At 36.4% G+C, this 22,947-nt stretch overlaps 1 protein-coding gene across 1 annotated transcript; it reads right to left on the bottom strand.

The window, feature by feature from the left end:
- Positions 1–20,196: 20,196 nt before the first annotated feature.
- LOC142177627 (allene oxide synthase 3-like) lies at positions 20,197–21,957 on the bottom strand. The gene has a single exon (XM_075246884.1). The coding sequence runs from the start codon at positions 21,880–21,882 to the stop codon at positions 20,455–20,457; it is 1,428 nt and encodes a 475-aa protein (XP_075102985.1). The 5' UTR covers positions 21,883–21,957; the 3' UTR covers positions 20,197–20,454.
- Positions 21,958–22,947: the final 990 nt, after the last annotated feature.

Here is a 22,947-nt window from a genome sequence, read left to right as displayed (position 1 = left end):
CCGTGCAGTGTGTGAAACTTGTAGTTTCTTGATCATTTATTGGATTTACTTGTTTTCTTTCCCCTACTTGCCATAATACTGCTGAGCAGGGTATTTCAGGATCAGTGCACATGCACACACGGATATTCGTATCACAAAGCCTTATGGGTTAACTTTAAATCTCATAATATGTTAATAAAAAAAAGAAGAAGATAGAATTGTACTGATTTAACTAGTGAGTTCAACAAATTAAGCTCCTCTTACCTTACCCTGTTTATTTGCGATACTTATTAAGTTGGTTATACTCACACTACACCCTGCACCTCGTGTACAGATTCATGCATTTCCGGGCACGGCGGTTATTGATCGTGGAGTCTACCTGTTCGGAGATCATCGAGGTAGTTGCTTGGCGTTCGCAGACATTGATCCTCCTTTCTCTATCTTTCAATTTTATGTATTTTTGCCTTACTTTCCAGATAGTGTACCAGACTATATTATTATATATATAGCTGCTCATGTACTTTGTGACATCGAGATCTTTTGGGAGGATTCTTGTATTGATTTTAAGGTTAATATCCAGTATTTGTGAAATTCTTAATTATTTAAACTTACTTCCGCATATTCGAGTTTTAAAAGTGTTAGTATGTGTGAGATGTTGGCTTGCCTAGTATTATGATAGGCTCCATCACGACAGGTCGAGTTTTGAGTCGTGACATTGCTTGATAAATCTGAGTGAGAAAATTGGGGATTTTAGTAAGTACTTTTCTAAATAAAAAATGGGGACTTGAATCCTGAATCGGAGTCAGATTTGGATGAAATTGGTATGGTTGGACTCGAATTCGAATGGGTGTTCAGAATTTGTAATTTTTGTCGGGTTTTGGGAGGCGAGCACATGTTGATATTTTGAGTTGACTTTTTTATTTTTGTTCAAGATCGAAACTTTATCCTTTGGGGTTATTTTCTATAGCTTCTATTGATATTATAAAGTTATTTTTGGCTAGATTCGAGCCGTCCGGAAGTTGATTCATGTGGGAAGAGATTTTTAGAGTACTAATTTGTCTTAGTTGAGGTATGTATTGATAAGTGAGGATTTTAACCACTTATTAGTACCTTCTTGCTTTAGTTTTTAGTCCGAAAGTGTTGATTCATGTTGCCAAAACTAAAAGAATTGTGTAAATTGCAGGCATGTTGGAGAATTGGACCTTAACGAAAAATTCTAATTTAAAAGGGAGTGTTTCAGCTCATGAAGACAAGAAGGAGTGCAGCATGCCAAAGTGCGTTCTGTTGAAGAAATTCTGCGGCCGTAGAAGAAAGTGCACTCCGTAGAAATACTTCTGTGGACGCAGATATGGTACCTAGAGCTCAGAGGATTTTTGGAGAAGTGCGGTCCGTTTACTAAATGTGTGGGCACAAAATATGGCCGCACTGACAAGAATTCAAAATTTTAGAGAATGTGCAAAATGACCGAGTGTAAAGCCTTGCCAAAATGCAGCCGCAGAGGGAAAAGTGCGGTCGCAGAAGCTAAAGTGCAGTCGCAGATGGAATTGTGCGGCTGCAGAATCTCTACACTTGCTGGAGCCAACAAAAGTGCGGACTGCATATGGAATTGTGCGGCCGTAGAACTTCCCAAAAGGCATATTTGTCAGTAAAATTTTGGCCACTATAAAAAGATGAAAAACATATTTGGGGGCAAGTTTTGTAATATTTTGAGCTATAGCAGTTATATTTTACTACTTTGGGTAATTAGCGACTATTTTGGATTAAGAATTATTAGTTTTATCAATTTAATTTTAGTTATAGGCTTTAATTATTTCTTCTTCCTTGTTTTCTTCAATTTCAACTATGAGTAGCTAGATCTTTTCTAGGGTTGTGACCCAACCTTTGTGTGTAAACCATATGGGTAATTAATTTAATGTCTTTTTTATGATTGAGTATTTATTATTTAGCCTTCTTTATGCATTATTTCTAGAATTAATGGTTGCAAACTTGGATTCATGCCTATTTGATTTGGATCTCACTTGAGAAAGAGGGACCTAGTCTAGAAAAATATGGCTAACAAGAAATTGGGCTTGTTAAGGTTTCGAATAGTCTAATTAAAGAGTTTGAACTAGATATAGGCAAAATCCAACTTGAGCCCACATCAACAAATTGAATTGATACTCAATTGGGCATGCGACAGCCAATTCGGGCACAATCACTCTATAACCGAGAGGTATTGAGTGGGTAATTTGGAGTTTAGAGTTATAATACATCCCGTTCACTAAAATAAGCATAACGTTATTTACCCATTCGGTTAGAACCTAGGCGAATGTTACATCCCTAAGCCTTTTATCCATTTGACAAAAACAACTACTCACTTTCTAGTTTTCTCTCATTAGTTTATGATTATTTGTTTTATTTTAGAAGTAGAAAACAAAATCCCTTGTTTGGAAGCGCAATTTATATTATTTCATTTACTCTCATCAAGTGTACACCCTAACACCCATATTAAACTCCCTGTGAAAATCGACTCCGACTCTTGTTGGGTACTATTCTTCCAACGACCGTTTTCACTCACTATTGAGTGCGGATTGGATGTGGATCAAGTATCTTGAATAACCTTGGGGGGGGGGACCCTTTAGGTATTATCCCTAATTTGTTAATTTCTATGATGTGAAAAGTAACGTGTACATGAGGTGACGAGTGTGTATACGGGTACTATTTGTGGTTTTTACTAAAATAGATTGTAGGCTACAAATATGCCTTAATGTGATAATGAACTTTATATGAAAACATGTTGAAATCACTTTATGACTATTTGATATTTATCATTACATTGATTTAGCCATAGTCATGCTTTATTTGTGGAACACTCCTCTGCTTATGTGATTATTGTTATGTCCACGTGCACTATTTTTGAAAGTTTTGAGCTTATATCTTGCTGAAACTTTGGTATCAGTGCTTGCGATATTGTGACACTTAGTATCAATGTTTTGTGGTATTATGGCACTTGTGGGCATGTTGAGCGAATTGATTGGGGGGTGTCATCACGAGGTCTTTTTCGTTCTATTGTTGTGCACGTAGGGTGAAATAAGGGTGGTATTATCTCTTGCTGCCTACGTTGTGAAATAAGGGTAGCTATATGTGCATTTGACGAAATAAGGGAGACATTCCATTGTTATGTGTCCATGTGGTGAAATAAGGGTGGCATTGTTGATGATGTTATGTGATATTTCGGGGTGTCCTTCTTGTTGTGGTAATTGTGTTGAGACAGAGTTGATATTTTCATTACACAATTGTTGCTAAAAGTTTCCGTTTTGCACTTATATGTGTAAATGGTTGCATTTGACGTGTTATCACATGCCTCACCTCTATTTACTGTTTTATGATCAAAGATGGATTTTACTACACTGAGTTGTTAATACACATTCTAAAGAGATTATTGTTGTTATTTTAAGTTATATATTTATTGCCAGTTTCTTGTTATATTCACTACCCAGGTTATTTGTCTAATTGGTATCATATGACTTGAATCTCGTCATTATTTCATCGAGGTTAGTCTTGATACTTACTAGGTACCGATTGTGGTGTACTCATACTATGTTTTTGCACATCTATTTGTGCAGATCCAGGTAATTTGGATCGAGCTGATCGTCAGTGAGGCCTTCTGCATATCGAATACTTCAAGGTATTCGCTGCATGATCCGACCGCAGGCCTTGGAATCACTCTCTTTGTTTAATTGTTATTGTTTATGTATTTCAAATAGTACTGTATTTTTTGAGATATTCTCGTATATTTAGTTAGAGCTCGTGAGTCTATAATACTTAGTTCTGGGGAGTTATGTTGAGTATTGCCACTTTGGGCTTTTATTACATCTGTTTTTCTATTTATGTTAAACTCGATTTCGTTATATCATGTTTTTATTTTTTTAAATAATGTAAAGTGATCGGCTTACCTACTTTTAGAAATTATGTGCCATCATGACCCCTGTGGAGGGATATGAGTCATGACACCTTACCAAAAAGACTTTGTGGCAGGCCTGGAAAGATATTCAAGCACTAGCAATGAAGGTCTCCGCATCTAGTTTCCACCATAGAGACCACTTTAGGGTTCTCATCTGCTAGTAATCATCTTGAGCCTTTAAAATAAATCACGGGTTTTAATAATAGATGCACATAATTCTCAAATAAAATAGTTTGATCAATATATGTGAACTCTCAATCAATCCAATAATATAGGATCCTTTAATCTCACATTGAAGCGAAATAACTTCGTGCAATTCATATAGATCCGGCTCGCCATAAGAAAACTTACTAACAATTGCGTATAGTAGGTTTTGTTTGATGATTTTCTGTTATACTTCACTTTTTTTTCATTTGATAATAGGTTCTCGATGCAGAAACTGATAAGTTTAATGAAAAGAGGCGTACTATATTACATAGGAACATTTAATGCAACTATTTGTAAACGATTCTTGTACCATTGGGTATTATTAGGGTTTGGTTTGATGTTTGTATAAGTGGTGTGGGAAATGTAGACGGCTGACTAGCTGCCGGAACCAGCCAACCAGTGGCCGGAGAGGAAATAGAGGTTCCCTCTTCCTAAGGTATAGTCACTAGGGTTTTTGATGAGAGAGAAGAGCTATGTCGCTCCATTCAAGTACTTTTTTTGCTCCTTAAATAACAGCCGACTGTTTCGGTCGGTTTCTTGAGGAAAAAAAATCGGTTAAAAGTACCAATCAAATATGTTGGAAACTAGACTTCAAGGGTTTTGTGCAAAAAAACTAACCGATGTCGGTCGGTTTTATTAAAAAAAAAACTAAAGAATATATTTGTTTATTCCGCTTAAACTGGTCTTTTTTTTTTACCGATCAATTTGGGACTTAAATTTTGTTGTTAACACATGTATAAATTCATGTAGGCTTTGCCGAGGTTGCTTCTCGGCATGGCACTCAAATTTCATGCTTAGTTCTGCTAAATGGAAGCCACTAGTTACATGTACATAGTAGCATCTATTGGTAAATATATAATAGTAGTAACAGAAACAGCCCAACAGAAAGACAATACTTATTCATGGTATATATACAGGATATTGACTTGATTTTATCTCTTACATACCAACTTAAAATGACATCAACAACTATAGTTGTTACATGGGCAGATCTATATGTAAAATTTGGGTGCTCAAGCATCCACTAACCTCAACTTAGAGTAGGTATAGTTTTATAAAACATTTAATAAAAATGAACAATAGATCAGAAAGCACCCAGGAAAACAAAACTTTAATGGGTGCTTTGATTAAGGAGGGATGCTGGAGGCTTAATGTTGTTGATGGGTGAGTGTTCGAAACTCTATCCTAGCAAAAGTCATTTTATTCTTCTTTTTTTTCTTATATTCAAGCTACTTTTTTTATTCTTCTTTTTCTTAAAGGAAAATGTTTTCCTCAATTAGATCTTTTTTTAATTCTTTCAAGTACACTTTCTTAACCCAATACTACTTCTTTTGTATATATATATTTCGCTGACTTTTGTTTTACCCTTTGTTTTTAGTTTACCTAATTCTATATAGCAAAGAAAGAGAAAATGTGGTTAAACTTAAAAAAAAATTCCAAAGTTCGACCCCTTCTAAAGACGAATAGTTACTGTAGAACGGCAAAATCCACTACTAGAAATGAGGGAAAAATCGACCAAGCCATACCAACCAACATTGGTCGGTCAACAAAAGCGACCAGAAAACTGTCCAACACGAACGAAAACTACAAAAATAATATTTTACATTTTTTAAAATTACATACCGACCAACGTTGGTCGGTGTATTGGTCAAAAATTTGACCGAAGTAGTCAGACTTTCTTAGTCAAAGCATCTTTTTGATTACCGGCCAACTTTGGTCGGTAATGTGGACCCACTTTTTAAAATTTTAATAATTATATTATTATTTAAAATATTTTATAAAATTTATAGAATTTAATTTAAGTTTATCGACCAAAGTTGATCGGTTATTGCAGGGGAAGCATTTACCGACCAACTTTGGTTGGTATATTTTGGTCAAACTTTTGAATCACTTTAATAATTACTATCTAAATAATATAAATATAATTCGTTAACACTTTATTTTGTAATACAAATAATGAATACACTAACATATACTATAACAAGCTATATATAGTTAAAGTAGTACAACAAAGTGTGTGTATATATATATAATGTATAGCCGCCTATATATAAGAATACGAAGCGCTAGAGCGTTCTTTTGGGGATAGACTTGTGAAGAAGCAATCATCTAATTAGTATATATAATTGATCATCATCAAATATATCTATTTGTAAATTGATTCATCGACTTATAACTTACTTAGATGCATCGATGAATATTAAAAATAAAACGTTTCGACCTATATCGATGAATATTAAAAACAAAATGTATCGACCTATATAGATTAATCTATGTCATGCATTATTAGTGATGAATGAATGAAATAAAGAAGAATTAATACTAAACATCTTTGACATGTATATATATATGGATCACAAATTAAAGAAACGAAATAAGTTATTAGCATTAAGTAAACGAGTTAATAGGTCAAACATGGTCAAACTTTACTATCTAAATAATATAAATGTAATCCGTTAACACTTTATTTTGTAATACAAATAATGAATACACTAACATATACTATAACATGCTATATATAGTTAAAGTAGTACAATGAAGTGTGTGTGTGTGTGTGTGTGTGTGTGTGTGTGTGTATGTGTGTATAGGTATAGCTGCAAATATATAAGACTATGAAGCGCTAGGGCCACAGGGTCAGGTTCTTTTGGGGATAGACTTGTGAAGAAGCAATAATCTAATTAGTATATATAATTGATCATCTTCAAATATATCTATTTGTAAATTGATTCAACGACTTATAACTTATTTAGATACATCGATGAATATTAAAAATAAAACGTTTCGAATAATAGGTCAAACGACTAAACATATTTAAAATAGAATAATATTCGTTTATCAATTGATGAATTTTTCGTACGTAGTAATGTATGTGATTGATCATCAATTACAATATAGTGTATGTGTGTGTGTGTGTACTTGTGTGTGTATGAAATTACTCATATACTTAATTATAACTTAGAAAACTAACTTAGATAGATGCTATTATAATTTATTAAAAGTAATTAGTTAATATAATTATTTATAAAAATTATGCTTATAGTTTATAATTATTTATAATAAATATATGTGTGAATAAAATAAATTCGTATAGTTTATAATAATTATTTTTATAATTTATAATATTTTAAGAAATAAAAACACAAAAACAAAAACAATTTAGTTTTATTTTTTAAAAATAACAGACCAAAGCTGGTCACTCCTCACTTTCTTCTCCCTCACACACACAGCACCCTTCCCCCTCTCCTTCTCTATTTCCCTCACACAAATCCATTCTCCACCCCACATAGCCACTGCCCCGCGTCGCCACTCCCCCGCCGTCGCCGCCGCTGCTGCCACTGACTCCACCACTGCCGCCCCTCCTTCTCCACCTCCTAAAAATTCTAGGTATGAATTACAACTTATATCTTTTTTGTATAAATTTAATATTCTGTTAATTAGTTATGAATTAGTTAATTAGTGTTTAAATTAATTATTTAGCTTTGCATTTTATTGAAATCTAGGGTTTAGGTCTTGTTTAATTGAATTGATTACATATGGTGTAAATTGATTGTTTAAGTTTGTATTGTCTTAAACCTTTTGGATATGAATTGAACTTTTAGGATATAAATTGAACTTTTAGTTTATGTTTAAACTCTTAGGATATGAATTGAATTGAGTTTTTAGGATTTGTTCTTGTGAATTAAACTTTTAGGGTATGGGTTGAACTTTTAGGATATGAATTGAATTTTTTGGATATGAATTGAACTTTTAAGATATAAATTGAACTTTTAGTTTATGTTTAAACTCTTAGGATATGAATTGAATTGAGTTTTTAGGCTTTGTTCTTGTGAATTGAACTTTTAGGGTATGGGTTGAACTTTTAGGATATGAATTAAATTTTTTGGATATGAATTGAACTTTTAGGATATAAATTGAACTTTTAGTTTATGTTTAAATTGTTAGGATATTTACTATAATTTAATTTTGGTGTAATTAGGAAAAATTAATTATCTTAATTAACTAAAAAAGATTTAATTAATTTATAATTGTAGAATAAATTAATTTGTTTTTGTTTTATTTGTATAGATGGAACATCGTACTTGGATGTACAATAGAAATTATCCTAATCGGTGAGGATTTCAGGTGAATTTTGTAGAAGGGGGTGATAACTTTATTATATATGCAATGTCACTTTCACCATACCAAGTTGAAGGAGTAATTAGGTGCCCTTGTGTCATGTACGATTGTATGAAGTTTAAAAAATCGGAGGAAGTTAAGCTTCATCTTTATAGGAAGGGGTTTATAGAGAATTACTTTGTGTGGACTAATCATGGAGAGATCGATGGTAGCCGTGGAATATTTCATAATATGGTTGTTGGTGAAAGTAGTAGGTCGGTGGAGAATACAAATCATGATTCTAGAATTCAGGATATGGTTACGGGTGCTTTTGGGATGCACTCTGGGGGTGAGCCCAATGAAAATATTGAACAAACTCCTAATGATGATGCAAAATATTTTTATGAATAGTTAGAGGAATCTAGTCGTCCACTACGTGAAGGAAGTCCGCACTCTGAGCTGTCTGTTGTAGTTAGATTACTAAGTATCAAATTTGATTGAAATATTTCTCAAGCGGCCATGGACTCTTTCATTGACTTTATGAGTGAACTAGTTGACCTAAATATCAACTTATCTGGTGATTTCTATAAGGCAAATAGATTGGTTTCTAAGTTAGGACTTTCGTCAATGAGAATTGATTGTTGTGAAGATGGTTGCATGTTATATTATAAAGATGATGCAAATTTAGAAAGTCGTAAAATTTGAGAAAAGCCTCGTTTCAAGAGGCTTTCCAACGGGAATATGGTCGTAGTAAAGGCAATGCATTATTTACCTCTTATACCTAGGTTAAAGAGGTTATATGCATCGATGAGTTATGCTCCTCATATGAGATAGTACTTTGAATATAGAAGACCACCTGGTGTTATGTGTCATCCTTCAAATGGAGAAGCTTGGAAGCACTTTGATAGGACATATCCAGATTATGCTAGTGAACCAAGGAACATTCGGTTAGGTTTGTGTGAGGATGGCTTCATGCCTTTTTCTATATCTGCGACACCATATTCATGCTGGCCTGTCTTTCTTACACCTTATTATCTACCACCTGAGTTGTGTATGACTAGTCCATATATATTTTTAAATTGTCTTATCCTCGGTCCACGTAATCCAAAAAGTTTGATTGATATATATTTGCAACCTTTGATTGATTAGCTAAAACAGTTGTAGTATGATGGTGTTGAAACATATGGCATATAAACCAAGCAGAATTTCAAATTGCGTACTAATTTAATGTTGACTATTAACGATTTTCCTGCATATGGGATATTGTTGTAACACCCCGGAAAAATTTCTAAGTGTTTTAAGACCATTAAGAAGATTGGCGGGTGCTAATCATATGAATTCGGGTATGAACAAGACTGGTAATTTGGATGATATCAATTGATCATGATAATATATGTATGAGGTACATTAAAAATGATTTAGGGTCTAAGAAGAGCCCTAAAGCTATGCCAAGTTGAAAGTTATATGATGGGATAAAGCTTAAAGTGAGTTTGCACAAGATCTAATTTCAAACGAGCATAACTTTCAAGATATGAAGAGTTATATGGTGTATAACCTATCACATTAAAGCTCTTTGAGTCTAGTTTCCAACGCAACAAACCTTTCCTTATTTTCATATTTCTACAAGAAGTTATGACTATTTTACTAAAGAGTGGCAGAACAGCTATGCGGGTCTTGCGTAGGAAAACACAGTATGGAAGTGAAGGGGAGGGTTAAGCTGCATAGCCAATCTGTGTAGCCTACACAGCCAGCCTTCACAGCTCATTTGTTTTATAAAACAAGGGAGGTTCGGGGAGAGAGAAAAAGATAACATTTTTGGCTAAGTTTTGGGTTCTAGAGAGACGGTGGAGCATCCTCAACCCAAATGCACATCAAAGGTGAGTTTTATGATATTTTTATAATGGATTAACACTAGTTAATGGTAGTATTAACATCTACATGGATTGAAATTCATAAAAATTTCTCTAATCTTCAAGAATCATTCAAAAGGGTTTAAGTTAGGGTTTGAGCTGCAAAAGGTAAATTCTCCACCCTACACTTAAATACAACTATGGATTAAGTATTTGGAATGTATTGTGAAGTAGAAAGTACCAATTGATTGAAGAATTATGCTAGTCCTTGAAATGTGTATTGTGAGTTAGGGTGTCACGACCCAAAATCCAATTAGTCGTGATGGCACCTAACCCAACCCGCTAGGTAAGCCAACTTTCAACTATTCAATTCCAATAATAATTATTAAAGCAATTTAAGTAAATAATTATCTTAACCTTATACATTCCCCAAGAACTCGTAGTACAAATCATGAGCTTCTAAGAATAGAGTATACAAAGCGGAAATGAAATAATTACATAGTGTGTTTGAATAATATATAAATAGAGCTTTTATAAATCTAAGTCTACCCTGAACAAGAGGCAGCTACAATAGGAACGCAGGTACATCTTCAAGTCCCGCAACCATCGAGCACAGCAATAACAATAGCCAACATCTACACGCAATGTGCAGAAGTGTAGTATCAGTACAACCGACCTCGTCGTAGGTTGAAAGTAGTGACGAGCTTCTACCAAGGTCGGGTCCATAACCAATAGTCCACAACAATCCATAACAACATAAAGCAAATAATACCAGAAGTAGCTCAGAGATAAAATGTTCAGCCAAATCATGATTTCAAAATAATAGTTCTTCCTTTCAAATACATCAGTGAAAACCCAAATCGTTTGCCGAAGTTGCCAAAAATATGAATAGTTTGAAAACAATAATTTCTCCCAAAATATTTTCAATAATAAATAAGATGTTTCATTTTCCTTCCGAATAACTCGTGTAAAACAAATGCATCATTATCCACAACTGTAAAAATGTGTGAGAAATCATGAGTGATGTGATGTTGTACAACATGAGGAAAAATATATCTCTATGCCTGTATGTCATGTGTGTATGCCAATGCGATACAACTCAGTGATAAAATCATAAACAGCCCCTCGGGCAGAACATCACTCATATACAGCCCCTCGGGCAAACCTTGCAGTCACTCCTACCTCTCGGGCATACCTCACAGTCACTCATGCCACTCGGGCATACCTCACAATCACGCATGCCTCTCAGTCACTCATCAATCGGCACTCGGCACTTGACACTCGCACTCAGTAGGTACCTGCGCTCACTGGGGGTGTGTACAGACTCCAGAGGGGCTCCTTCAGCCCAAGCGCTATAATCTGCACGGACAACTCACGTGCTATAATAATATCTGGATCCACACGACCAACTCACGTGCTATAATAAAGTCTATAAGGCCTGCTGCAGGTGGGCAGCCCCGATCCACATAATAATCCTCACAATCAGGCCCTTGGCCTCACTCAGTCATCAATCTCTCCATTCTCTCTCTCATGGGCTCACAATGTCATGAAAATATCTCAAAAATGATGATATGATGTATCAATAAATAATAACAGAGACTGAGATATGATATGTAATGACATGACTATGACTGAGTATAATTTTCAATTTAAACAAATAATTCACAGCAATATGACCTCTGTGGGTCCCAATAATACTGGCACATAGCCTCAACATAATTTTTTAATATGCTTTTCAGCTCAATTTCTTTAACACATAAAACCGCATGGAAAATGCCAAGATTATTTAACTACAAAATTCCACAAAAATAATTATGTCACAATTTCTATAGTGTACACCCACACGCCCGTCACCTAGCATGTGCGTCACCTCCCAACAATTCACGAAATACATATATTCAGGGTTCATACCCTTAACTCCAAGATTAGAAGAGTTACTTACCTCGAACAAGCCAAATCCAATATCGATCAAGCTAAGGAATGCTCCAAAAATTCCATTATGCTCGTATCAACTTCCAAACAGCTCGAATCTAGTCACAACTAATTTGATTCAGCTCACAAAAATTATAGGGATTAATTCCATATCAAAATACTAATATTTTCTACAAAAAATCTGAAATTACGCCCCAAAAATCACCCGTGGGGCCCATGTCTCAAAATCCGATGAAACTCACAAAATATGACAACCCATCAAATTACAAGTTCAACCATACTAATTTCACTCAAATCCGACTCCAAATCGGTATTCAAACTTGAAAAATTCGTTTTGTGACATTATAAAAATTTCCTTCTATTTCTCTTGAAGATTCAATAATCTTACACCAAAAATGAAGATTAATTCATGGAATATAATCACAAGGGAGTTAAGAACACTTACCCCAAGTTGTGTGGAAAATTTTCTCTCCAAAATCGCCCAACCCGAGCTCCAAAATCCGAAAATGGGTGAAAATGTTGAACCCTCGAATTTTAAGGTACTGCCCCCAGCGATTTCGTAGATGCGGACAAGAGGTCGCATCTGCGGGAAAAATCACGCTTCTGCGAGAACAGCTTGGCCATCCATAATTGCTTCTGCGATGCCAAGGACCGCACCTGTGGTTGCGCTTCTGCACGCGTTGGGCCGCTCCTGTGCAAGCGCTCCTGTGCCTTGGCTTGCGCTTCTGTGACGCCTTCCCAGCCAGCAGTTCCTCACTTCTACGATTTGAGTGTCGCTTCTGCGACCATCGCACCTGCGAGCCCATTTCCGCAGGTGCGAAGACACCAGCAACAGAAAAATTCCAGCCTTAGCCAAAACTTCCAAAATACTCTAAATCTCATCTGAAACTCACCCGAGTCACTCGGGACCCCGTCTGAACATACCAACAATTCCCATAACATAACACGGACCTACTCGAGGTATCAAAACACACATAACAACATCGAAATGACGAATCACACCCCAGTCCAAATCATTGAACTTTGAAACTTCAAATTCTATATCTTGTGGCGAAACACATCAAATCACGTCCGATTGACCTCAAATTTTGCACACAAGACACATTTCACATTACAGACCTATTCAAATTTCCAGAATCGGATTCCGACCTCGATATCAAAAAGTCAACCCCCCGGTCAAACTTCCCAAAAATTCATCTTTCGGCATTTCAAGCCTAAATCCACTACGGACCTCTAAATAATTTTCCATACATGCTCCTAAGTCTAAAATCACCATACGGAGATATTGGAATCATCAGAATTAAATTCCGAGGTCGTTTACACATAAGTCAATATCCGGTCATTATTTTAACTTAAGCTTTAAACCTTGGAACTAAGTGTTCCAATTCATTCCAAAACCTCACTGGACCCGAACCAATTACCCCGACAATTCACACAATAACTGTAAAGTACAATTTGATTAGTAAATGGGGAAACGGGGTTGTAATACTCAAAACGATCGGTCGGGTCGTTACATAGGGTTCTTGAATGGAGAAGAAGATGAATAGTGAATTTTTGAATCTTGTTAGGATGGTTGGTAATTCTAATGCTTCAATAGCTTAATAATGATTAACTATTAAATCATATAACCTAGATTTGGAGTTAAAGGCCAAGGATGAAATCTATTAATGATAAAAGGGATATGTATGGATGAATTGGGCTTGTTTAAGACTTTAATTGAAGATTTGAGGGTCGAGTTGATGTCAAATTTTTGTGAAATTTGTATGGTTGGACTCGTGGTTGGATGGGTGTTCCTATTTTGTAACTTTTGTCGGGTTCCGAGTTGTGGGACCCACAGGCGATTTTTAGATGAAATTTCAGATTTTTATAAAAACAATTGTATTTTCATATGGAATTAATTCCTATAATTTTTATTGACTGAATCGAATTATTTGTGGCTAGATTCGAGGCGTTTGGAGGCTAATTCACAAGACAAAAGCATAGCGGAATAAGAAATTACACGGGTTGAGGTAAGTAACAGTTTTAAATCTGGTCCTAAGGGTATGAAACCCAGGATTATTGGATTATGTGAGTATTTTGGAGGCGACGCACATGTTAGGTGACGGGCGTGTGGGCGTGCACCATAGGAATTGGGACTTGGTCCATTCCGTGGAACTGTAAAGTTGAATAACTTGTAACTAGCTATATGCTCTCACCGTGTTATAGAAATTTGACTACAAATCATGTTAGAAATCATGCTTAGGCTACGTGATGGTACTGTTGGGACCCGCAGAGGTCGCGTACCTGTTAAACTACCTGCTTAATTGTTGTTTTGTACTCAGTCACAATTTACTTGTTTATTTTACCTCAGTCTCTATTGTTTATTATTGATGCATCATATTATTGTTGTTTGGGCTGATCTTTATGATTTTTGAGAGCCCGAGAGACTAGAAAGGTTCATGACTGAGTGAGGTTATGGGCCTGTTTGTGAGGTATATGATACCGTAGCACGTGAGTTGTCCATGCGGATCTTGATATGATACTATAGCACATGAGTTGTCCGTGCAAATTATAGTTCTTAGGCTGAAAGGAGCCTCTTCGGAGTCTGTACACCCTCAGTGAGCGCAGGTACCTATTGAGAGTGTGTATTGAGGGCTGAGAGCCGAGAGTATGAGCTGTTAAGATGAGTTGAGTGACTGCTGCCTTGAGAGGTTGTACTTGCTTTTATTTATTGTTGCACTTATTTGCTATATAATGTTGTTGTGAAATTTCTGGAAGATTCATTTCTGTTTTACTTGAGCTAAAACTGATTTGACTTATACCACCGGATTTGAAAGCATGTTCACTCTTTCTTGAAATCTTTTGAAATGATCTGTATTATTATAGTTCGTCACTGTTTCTTGGTTCCTTATTTAATTCTATTACGTGCTGAGGTGGTTGTACTCATGCTATACCCTTCACTTCATGTGCAGATCCAGGTATGTACGGCTCTGGCGATCGTTGAGTTCGTGTGCGAGCTGATTATCAGAGACTTACGAGGTAGTTGTCGGCTTCCGCAGTCCTTGTTTCTCCTTTCTTATTATCTTTTCTCTCTTGTATTGACATTTGGCACAAACTGTAGTAGACTCTGTTTCTAGATTGGTTATTAAATGTTCATGACTTAGTGACACCCTGATGTTGGGCTATCATTCCGCACTTGTTTTTTGGGTTTTTACCCCGTTATTATGTAAACCTTCAGTTAGTCTAATTGCTTTAGCTCACTTCTATTATATATTGAAAGGATATTGAGAATGTCGTCTTGCCTAGTTCTACCATAGGCGCCATCACGATTGGTTAGGTATTTGGGTCGTGACAGTTATCTTGGTGGATGACTGCGGGGAAGCTAGCTTGTCCTTACTGCATGAAAAATGGTAAAGCGTTCACTTTGAAACATGGCCGAAAGAAATCATGGTTTGATTATCACCGTCATTTCTTGTCTGAGGATCATGAGTTTAGAAGGATGAAAATTGCATTCAAAAAGAATAAAGTGGAATATGATTTGCCACCTCCGATACTTTCAGGTGAGGAAATTTGGGAGAGGGTCCAGAACTTCAGTAAAGTTACTGAGGCTCCACCTTATAGATTCCCCGGATATGGTGTTATTCATAATTGGACAAAACAAAGTATATTTTGGGAGTTGCCTTATTGGAAGGATAATCTTCTCCTAGATAACCTTCATGTCGTGCATATTGAGAATAATTATTTTGATAATTTTTCAACACAGTGATGGATGTTAAAAGTAAGATAAAAGATAACCCGAAGGCTATAATGGACTTACAAGAATATTGCAGGCGACCTGAATTATACTTGCAGAGAACAAACAATTGTAAGGTGTTCAAGCCCAAAGCAAGTTACACATTCACGTTGGAGGAAAGACGACAAATTTGGGATTGGGTTACGAAATTGAAGATGCCTTAGAGTTATGCGTTGAATCTAGGAAAAAACGTAGACATGGAGGTAGGGAAGTTGAGCCATTTGAAAAGTCATGACTGTCATGTTTTCATGGAGACCTTAGTGCTTATTGCATTTTGTGGTTTGCCTGAAAGAATCTGGAAACCCATCACAGAGATTAGTTTGTTTTTCAAAGACTTGTGTTCTACCATATTAAGGGAAGAAAACCTACTTCGGATGGATCAGAACATTCGTGTAACTTCTAGTAAGATGGAAAAAATATTTCTATGTGGATTCTTCGATGTGATCGAACACCTTCCAATCCATCTTGTACACGAGGCACGACTTAGAGGGCTTGTTCAATGTAGATGGATGTATCCCTTTGAGAGGTAATATTATAAGTTTGATGTAATATTCTATTTTATTTTAATGTTCTTGGCTAACATGACATAATGTAGGACAATTGGAAAATGCAAATAATTTGTTAAGCAAAGGAATAAGATTGAAGGATCTATATGCGAAGCCTGTCTTGCAAAGGAAACTACACATTTTTGTTCTTTTTATTTTGAGAGTGATATGCCATGTTCCAGGAATAGGCCCAATAGGCACACTGTCGAATGTGTGAATGATCCATTATATCCACCAATGTCCATATTCAATCAATCAGGCCGATGTTCTAAGGATGTTATAAAGAGAAGTTTGAGTGATATGGAGTACAAGTCAGCTACAATTCATGTGTTGCTAAATTGTCCCGAAGTTGTACCATTTCTCAAGTAAGTATTGATTTATTAGTTATCAAAATGTAAAATTTACTGTGATTACATATTGATGCAACTACTAAAAATATTTGATGTGTCACATTCACTTCGTGGGTCAATTTGGCCATGATGTTGTATATACGAGACTTGATACGTGGTTCAAACCGTTTGTAAGTTTATCTTAATAATGTTCTTCGGAAGTTCCCGCTATATATATACGGTTATGTTAACTTATGATTTTTTTAACACTATGTAGGTACAACAACAACAACAACAACAACAATAACAACAACAACAACAACCACCCAGTATAATCCCTCAAGTGGGGTCTGGGGAGGGTAGGATGTATGCAGCCTTACCCCTGGCCCAGGGCAGGGAGACTATTTCTGATAGACCCTCGGCTTTCTGATAGGTAAATAATTCAAATAATGGTGAAAATCAATTTTTGAAAGATATATCTTGGGGACCTAGGCTTCAGGTCACAACAATGTCTAAGTACGTAGTGAATGGTTATAAGTTTCATACAGAGGATTGCTCTAAAAATAAAAATAGCAACAACAGCGGAGTGTGGGTTCATGGTGGTGATGGCAACCAAGTTGGAGATATTGATTATTATGGTGTGGTCAAAGAAATATTACAACCAGAATATACAGGTTGGCCATATAAGAAATTGATTCTCTTTAGATACAAGTGGTTTGACCCAAATCCAACAAGAGGTACAAGAGTACACCACCAATACAACATAATTGAGGTTAATCATACTAGGGAGTATGATTGTTATGATCCTTTCATAATTGCACATAACGTTAGGCAAGTGTATTATGCTCCTTATCCATTGTGGCGGAATAAGTCCGATTGGTGGGTTGTAATAAAAACTAAGCATGTAGGTAGGGTGGAAGTCGAGAATGTGTTAGATTTTGCATATCAAAATGATATTTCTAGTGTTCACCAAATAGTTGACGATCAGTTAGAAAATGATTTGGAACATCCTGAACGCATATTGGAAGAAGTTGATATAAATGAAGTAACAATTATAGAAAATGAGGACGAAGAATCAACTGATGAAATTCAAATAAGTGAGGACGAGGAATTCTCGGACGAGGAACAATACTTCGACAAGGATTTAAAAGTTAGTTTTTTAAAGCACTCTCATTTTATAACTAGTTTCTTATATGTTTCAATCGAAATATGTATTATATTATGTAGATGGTAGGCAAGGGTCAAGGTAACAATGACCCTACTAGTTTTCAGGGTCGAGAAAAGGCTAGGAAGGGAAAGAGTAAGGTAGATTATAATACTCCCTCTTTTTCACCCTCTTCAGAGATGCCTATGTCTTATCCTCCATCACACGGCTATACTGAGCTGCCACGACATCACGAGGCCTACACCGTCATCTAGACACCAGGTCTTCCATCACAGGGCCATAGGACTATACGTCCGACATATAGTCCAGTTGTCTCACAACCACGTGCATCGCAGCCATCTGCATCACAGCCACATGGATCGCATCCGTATATATCACAGCCACATAGATCGCATCCATCCATATCACAGCTACTCGGGTCACAACCATTAGTATCACAATCACATGGGTCGCATCCAGCTATGTCGCAGTCACAGGGATCGTAGCCATCTTCATCATCGACTCGATCTATTTCAGTCCTTCGCCTGCGAGACAGTAGCTCTGAGCCCCCTACACCGTCTACACATGCCTCTAATACACATGCTGAGGATGATGATCCAGAGGTAGTGCATTATGATCGCTATGGTAGGATCATCATAGTCCCTGAGGGTGACGAGTAAGAGTTATTTGTTATTTTTGCATCTATTGTTTTGTAATGTTTTTACTAATATATTCATGTGTTTTACTGTTAAATTGCAAGTTCAAGCCGGGTAAGTAGACTACGAAGATAATCACCAATGCCATCAAAAAGATTTATGATGGCCCTTATGCGCTTGGATTGATTTTCCATTCTCGCTAAAAGAGCAAATTTTCAATCAGTTTAAGGTATAAATATTTTTTTAAGCAGTTTAATAATTTATATTTATGATGTTTCCATCTAATATTTAAATTTTGAAATGCAGAGCAAGTGTGTATGGGAAGACCGCTATAGCGTGAAAGTGGCTGCAAATTTTCATCATAAAGCCCACAAGAGATTGGCGGATAATTTCTCGGATGCTAGAAAGAAGAACAAAAGGCCTAGCTGGTGTCTACGCATTTATGGAATGATTTGTTAAGGCAATGGCTTACCACATATTTCTTAGAGAGGAGCGAAATAGGAAAGAAAGCTCACTCATCCGAGAATGGAGGCTCCTTGCACACTGGGGGACCTATCAGCCTTGGGACAATAAAAAGAAGATTGGTAATTGCTTAAATTATTTTATTTTTCTAAGTATATTAATTCTATTTATTAACTAAATTAATTTATTTTTAGGAAAAGAAGTATGGGCGTCCAATGAGCCATGATGAGTTATTTAAGGAGACGCATATTGTAAAGAAGAAAAAAGGAGGGGATGGAGATAGGTGGGTCGAGGACCGGGCAGAGACTGCATATGTAAGCTTTCAATTTTCTTTAAGTGTTATAATTTACTTTTATATGAATTTTTAAATACTAATTTAATAGGGTCACTACCAAAGTAGCGTGGAGGAGTTCATTTGTGGTCAGCCATCTGGTGAATCGGGCGAGCCAAGCCAACCTTCGGACGAGGATGCCGAAAGAATATGGTTGGAGGCTGTTGGCGGTCCAAAATGGGGGAAGGTATGCGAGTTTTCTACGAAAAATTTTATCGTTATAGGTGTGGAATGCAAGGAATAGGGACTTCCTCGCAAGGCGAGGAACTTAATAGGGAGAGCCTCTCGGCTTTGCGGGAGACAGTGACACAACTTACATCCGAGGTAAAAGCGGCCACGGAAAGAGAAAGACTTAGAGATGCTCAATTCCTTGGTATGCAAGTTTAGATTAGAACTCTCCTATCTATTGGAACTTTTCCGTTGCCCCAGTCTCGTGAGTCGTCGCCAGAGGCTCGACCTCCACGTGATCGTTCCTACCGTCCTCCTCGTGATCGTTCTTCCCGTCCTCCACAAGACCGTTCTCTATATCGTCTTGTAGATGAAAGTTCATTAGACGGTGATGATAATATTGTAGAAAATACCCCTTGACCAATACTTCGATATAATTTGAACTAGACTAATAGAACTAGTTTTGAATTAGATTGAACAATTTTTAACTTGTTGTAATTAGTTTTTGCTTGGTTTGGGATTGTGATGTTCAATTGAACTTTAATTTGTTAGTTTTAAAGTATTAGTTGGATGTTTGGTTGTTGTCGTTGTTATTGTTGTTGTTAGATATTTTGTTGGATTTGTGGTGAATTAGGGATTTTATGAGGTGAATTGGTGATTATTAGATGTGAATTGGGGGTATTGGTATGTTATTTTTATTTGGCAGGTGGTGTAGCTACCAAAACAGGCATTTTATGCCAAAATTAAACCCAGAAAACTAACCAACTTTGGTCGGTAAATAATAAAAAAAAAATTAAATTGTACATTACCGACCAATGTTGGCCGGTTAATGTACAATGAATTTCCAGAATTCAACATTACCGACCAATTTTGATTGGTTTTCTGCCTGCACTGTTCAGTTTACAGACCATCGTTGGTCGGAGTTTTTAAATTTTAATTATTGAAAAAAAATATATTTTACATTACTGATCGTCTTGCTTACAGACCCTCGTGTTTGGATAAGAATTTTCCATATATATACAACATAAAGCAAAAGATAATTTATGATGTCGCCTTGGTTACTGACTTGAAAGTCACCTTGGAACCAAGCAGCAACTTTCCAAATTCGATCTCAAAAGTATCATAACGCAGGAAAAACTCTACCAACATTAACCTTCCCAAGAGCACCACCAGGTCCTTACCGGGACATTGTTTATCATCCACTGTTGAATCATCTGACTCCTTACCATTTGACCAGTACACATACTTTATCAATTCCTCTCTATCTCCCACAAATCTATCTGCAATAAACTCCTCAGGGTTCTCAAATATCTTAGGGTCCTTTGTGGCCAATGGCTGATACCCAAATATTATTTCATCTTTCTTGATCAAGAATGATGAATCATGGCTATGGATGATGACATCTTCTCTGGCCTTTGCAGTTTGAAACGGAACTGGGGGGTCTATTCTTAGTGTCTCATACACCACAGACTTGGTCAAACTCATCCTATTCAACGCTGAAAAGGTGACCCCACCTTCTTCGTTAACAGCGGTTCTGATTTCATGGGTGAGACGACGGTGTAAACTCTCTCCTGCTGCTCCAACCCACCTGATCAAAGCTGGGAAGAAAACTTTCATGCCACCATAAGAATTGAACCCTGCTAAAAAAATAAAGTTATGGCATGCTTCATCTCTTTTCAGTCCAAGCTTCTCAGCTTCATCTAGAATAGACCCCATGGACTTGTAAAAGACATCAAATATTTTTTTATAATCAGATTTTATAGGGAAAAACGGTAGAGGGAAAGTGTGCAAAACCAAATCTTCTATGAAGTTGGGTACATGTTTGAGGCCTAGAGAAATCAATGGAGCTAACTGAAAGAACACCCATTTGTTTAGAAAGGTGGGGCCATCAGAGGCCAGACTTGTTTCAGAAGGACTTTTCTCACAAAACAAACGAAAGAGGAAGTCAAATGCCATGTCATCACTGAGGGTATTGAAGTAAGCTTCTCCTTTATCTGACAATTCATGTTCAAGATGGGTAAATAGCTCAGAGATTGAGCTAAGAAACAAGGGTATGAATCTATTGTGCAGGTTTGCTAGTGTGGACAAGAAAAGTCCTTTTAGTGTGGCATGTTTGGGCTCACAAGTGTCAAGAAAAGGACACAAACGGTAACCGCCAGTGAAATCAGTGGAGGGCATGAATGTGCCATCAAAGTAGTTCGTCTTATCGACTTTAGAATTGTTGAAAAGAATGGGGAAACTAACAGCGTCCACAAGGACAATGACTTTAGATTTGGGAGCGTTGAAAGGACCAGGAGGCACGTTGGCTCTATAGACAGTGGATTGGTAACTTTGCATGCGAGACCTGAAGAAGCCATCAGTGCCTTGATTGTAATGGAAGTCAAATCGATCCTTAATTGCCCCAAAAAAGGGCAAGCCATAATCACCTGGGATATCTCGTAAAGGAAGCTTTGAGTCACTGGAAGACATTCTTAATTCTTATGCTATATTTGAATATATCGTGCATTGATTGATCTTATATTCTCTTAAGTTATTTATAGAGTGTCGCTTGAAGTGGTCCTTCCGTTGTTTCTCATGTCCAAAAGTAAGCAGTCAAGTTCTACTTTGTATTACGTGCTGCTGTTGAAGATTATGCTAAACCGTGTGGACAATATAGAATTTGACATTTGAGACACTAATTAAATAATAATTAGGTTACGTGAGAACAACTAATAATTTGACATTTGAGATACTATACAATTGAGGTAGTTTCTTGGATGATAACTCAATTTATGAAAATAATCAACCAAAGTCACTTTTTATTTTTGGATAATAAAGTGATCCAATTATTGTTGATTTAGAAAATAAAAGTTAACATACTATGTCATGTTAAAAATATATTTTCTAATGATAAAATCCATTTAACTCATGTTTTTATATCCATTTAAATCATCCGATTAAAAAAGGATCTATGATGTTTGGCATATTTCGATATGTGTTGATGTGACTTTACCCATGTTTTAACCGCTTCTTGATGTTATTTGATCTTTAAAATGCCCAACATGGTTTAATTATTGGTTTTATGACTAATTGAGTTGTGTGTGGTGAATTAGGGTGTGTGGAGTGCAAAAATATGAAGAAAAGGTGCTCTAGGTAGAGGAAGAGAGATTGGATGCGTCGCATCCAATCTAGAAAAAAAATCAGATTTCGCGCACCCTTAGTAGTGAAGTCAGCCCATAGCATCCGCACCTGGGAAAAGCTGAGATGGAGGAACTAGAGGTGGATGCGTCGCATCCACCCTCGCATGCAAAGCTGAGAAATAGAGGACAGTCGCATCCACCTTCGCAGGAAAAATTGAAATGGAGGACGAGGTGGATGCGTCGCATCCACCTTAGCATCAATCCCTGAAGCCGATTTGGACTAGGAATAGGAGAGCTTTAGCCCACGACTTTTGTACGCAATATATAAGCCAAAAATGCCTCCTTTAGGTCAGGGAACATATTGGAGAAGAGGAAAAAGACACAACAAAGTTCAAAAATCACAGAATTCGTCTTG

Source organism: Nicotiana tabacum, chromosome 23, assembly GCF_000715075.1.
Source record: "Nicotiana tabacum cultivar K326 chromosome 23, ASM71507v2, whole genome shotgun sequence".
Lineage (NCBI taxonomy): Eukaryota > Viridiplantae > Streptophyta > Magnoliopsida > Solanales > Solanaceae > Nicotiana > Nicotiana tabacum.
This window is presented reverse-complemented; position numbering and strand designations above follow the sequence as displayed.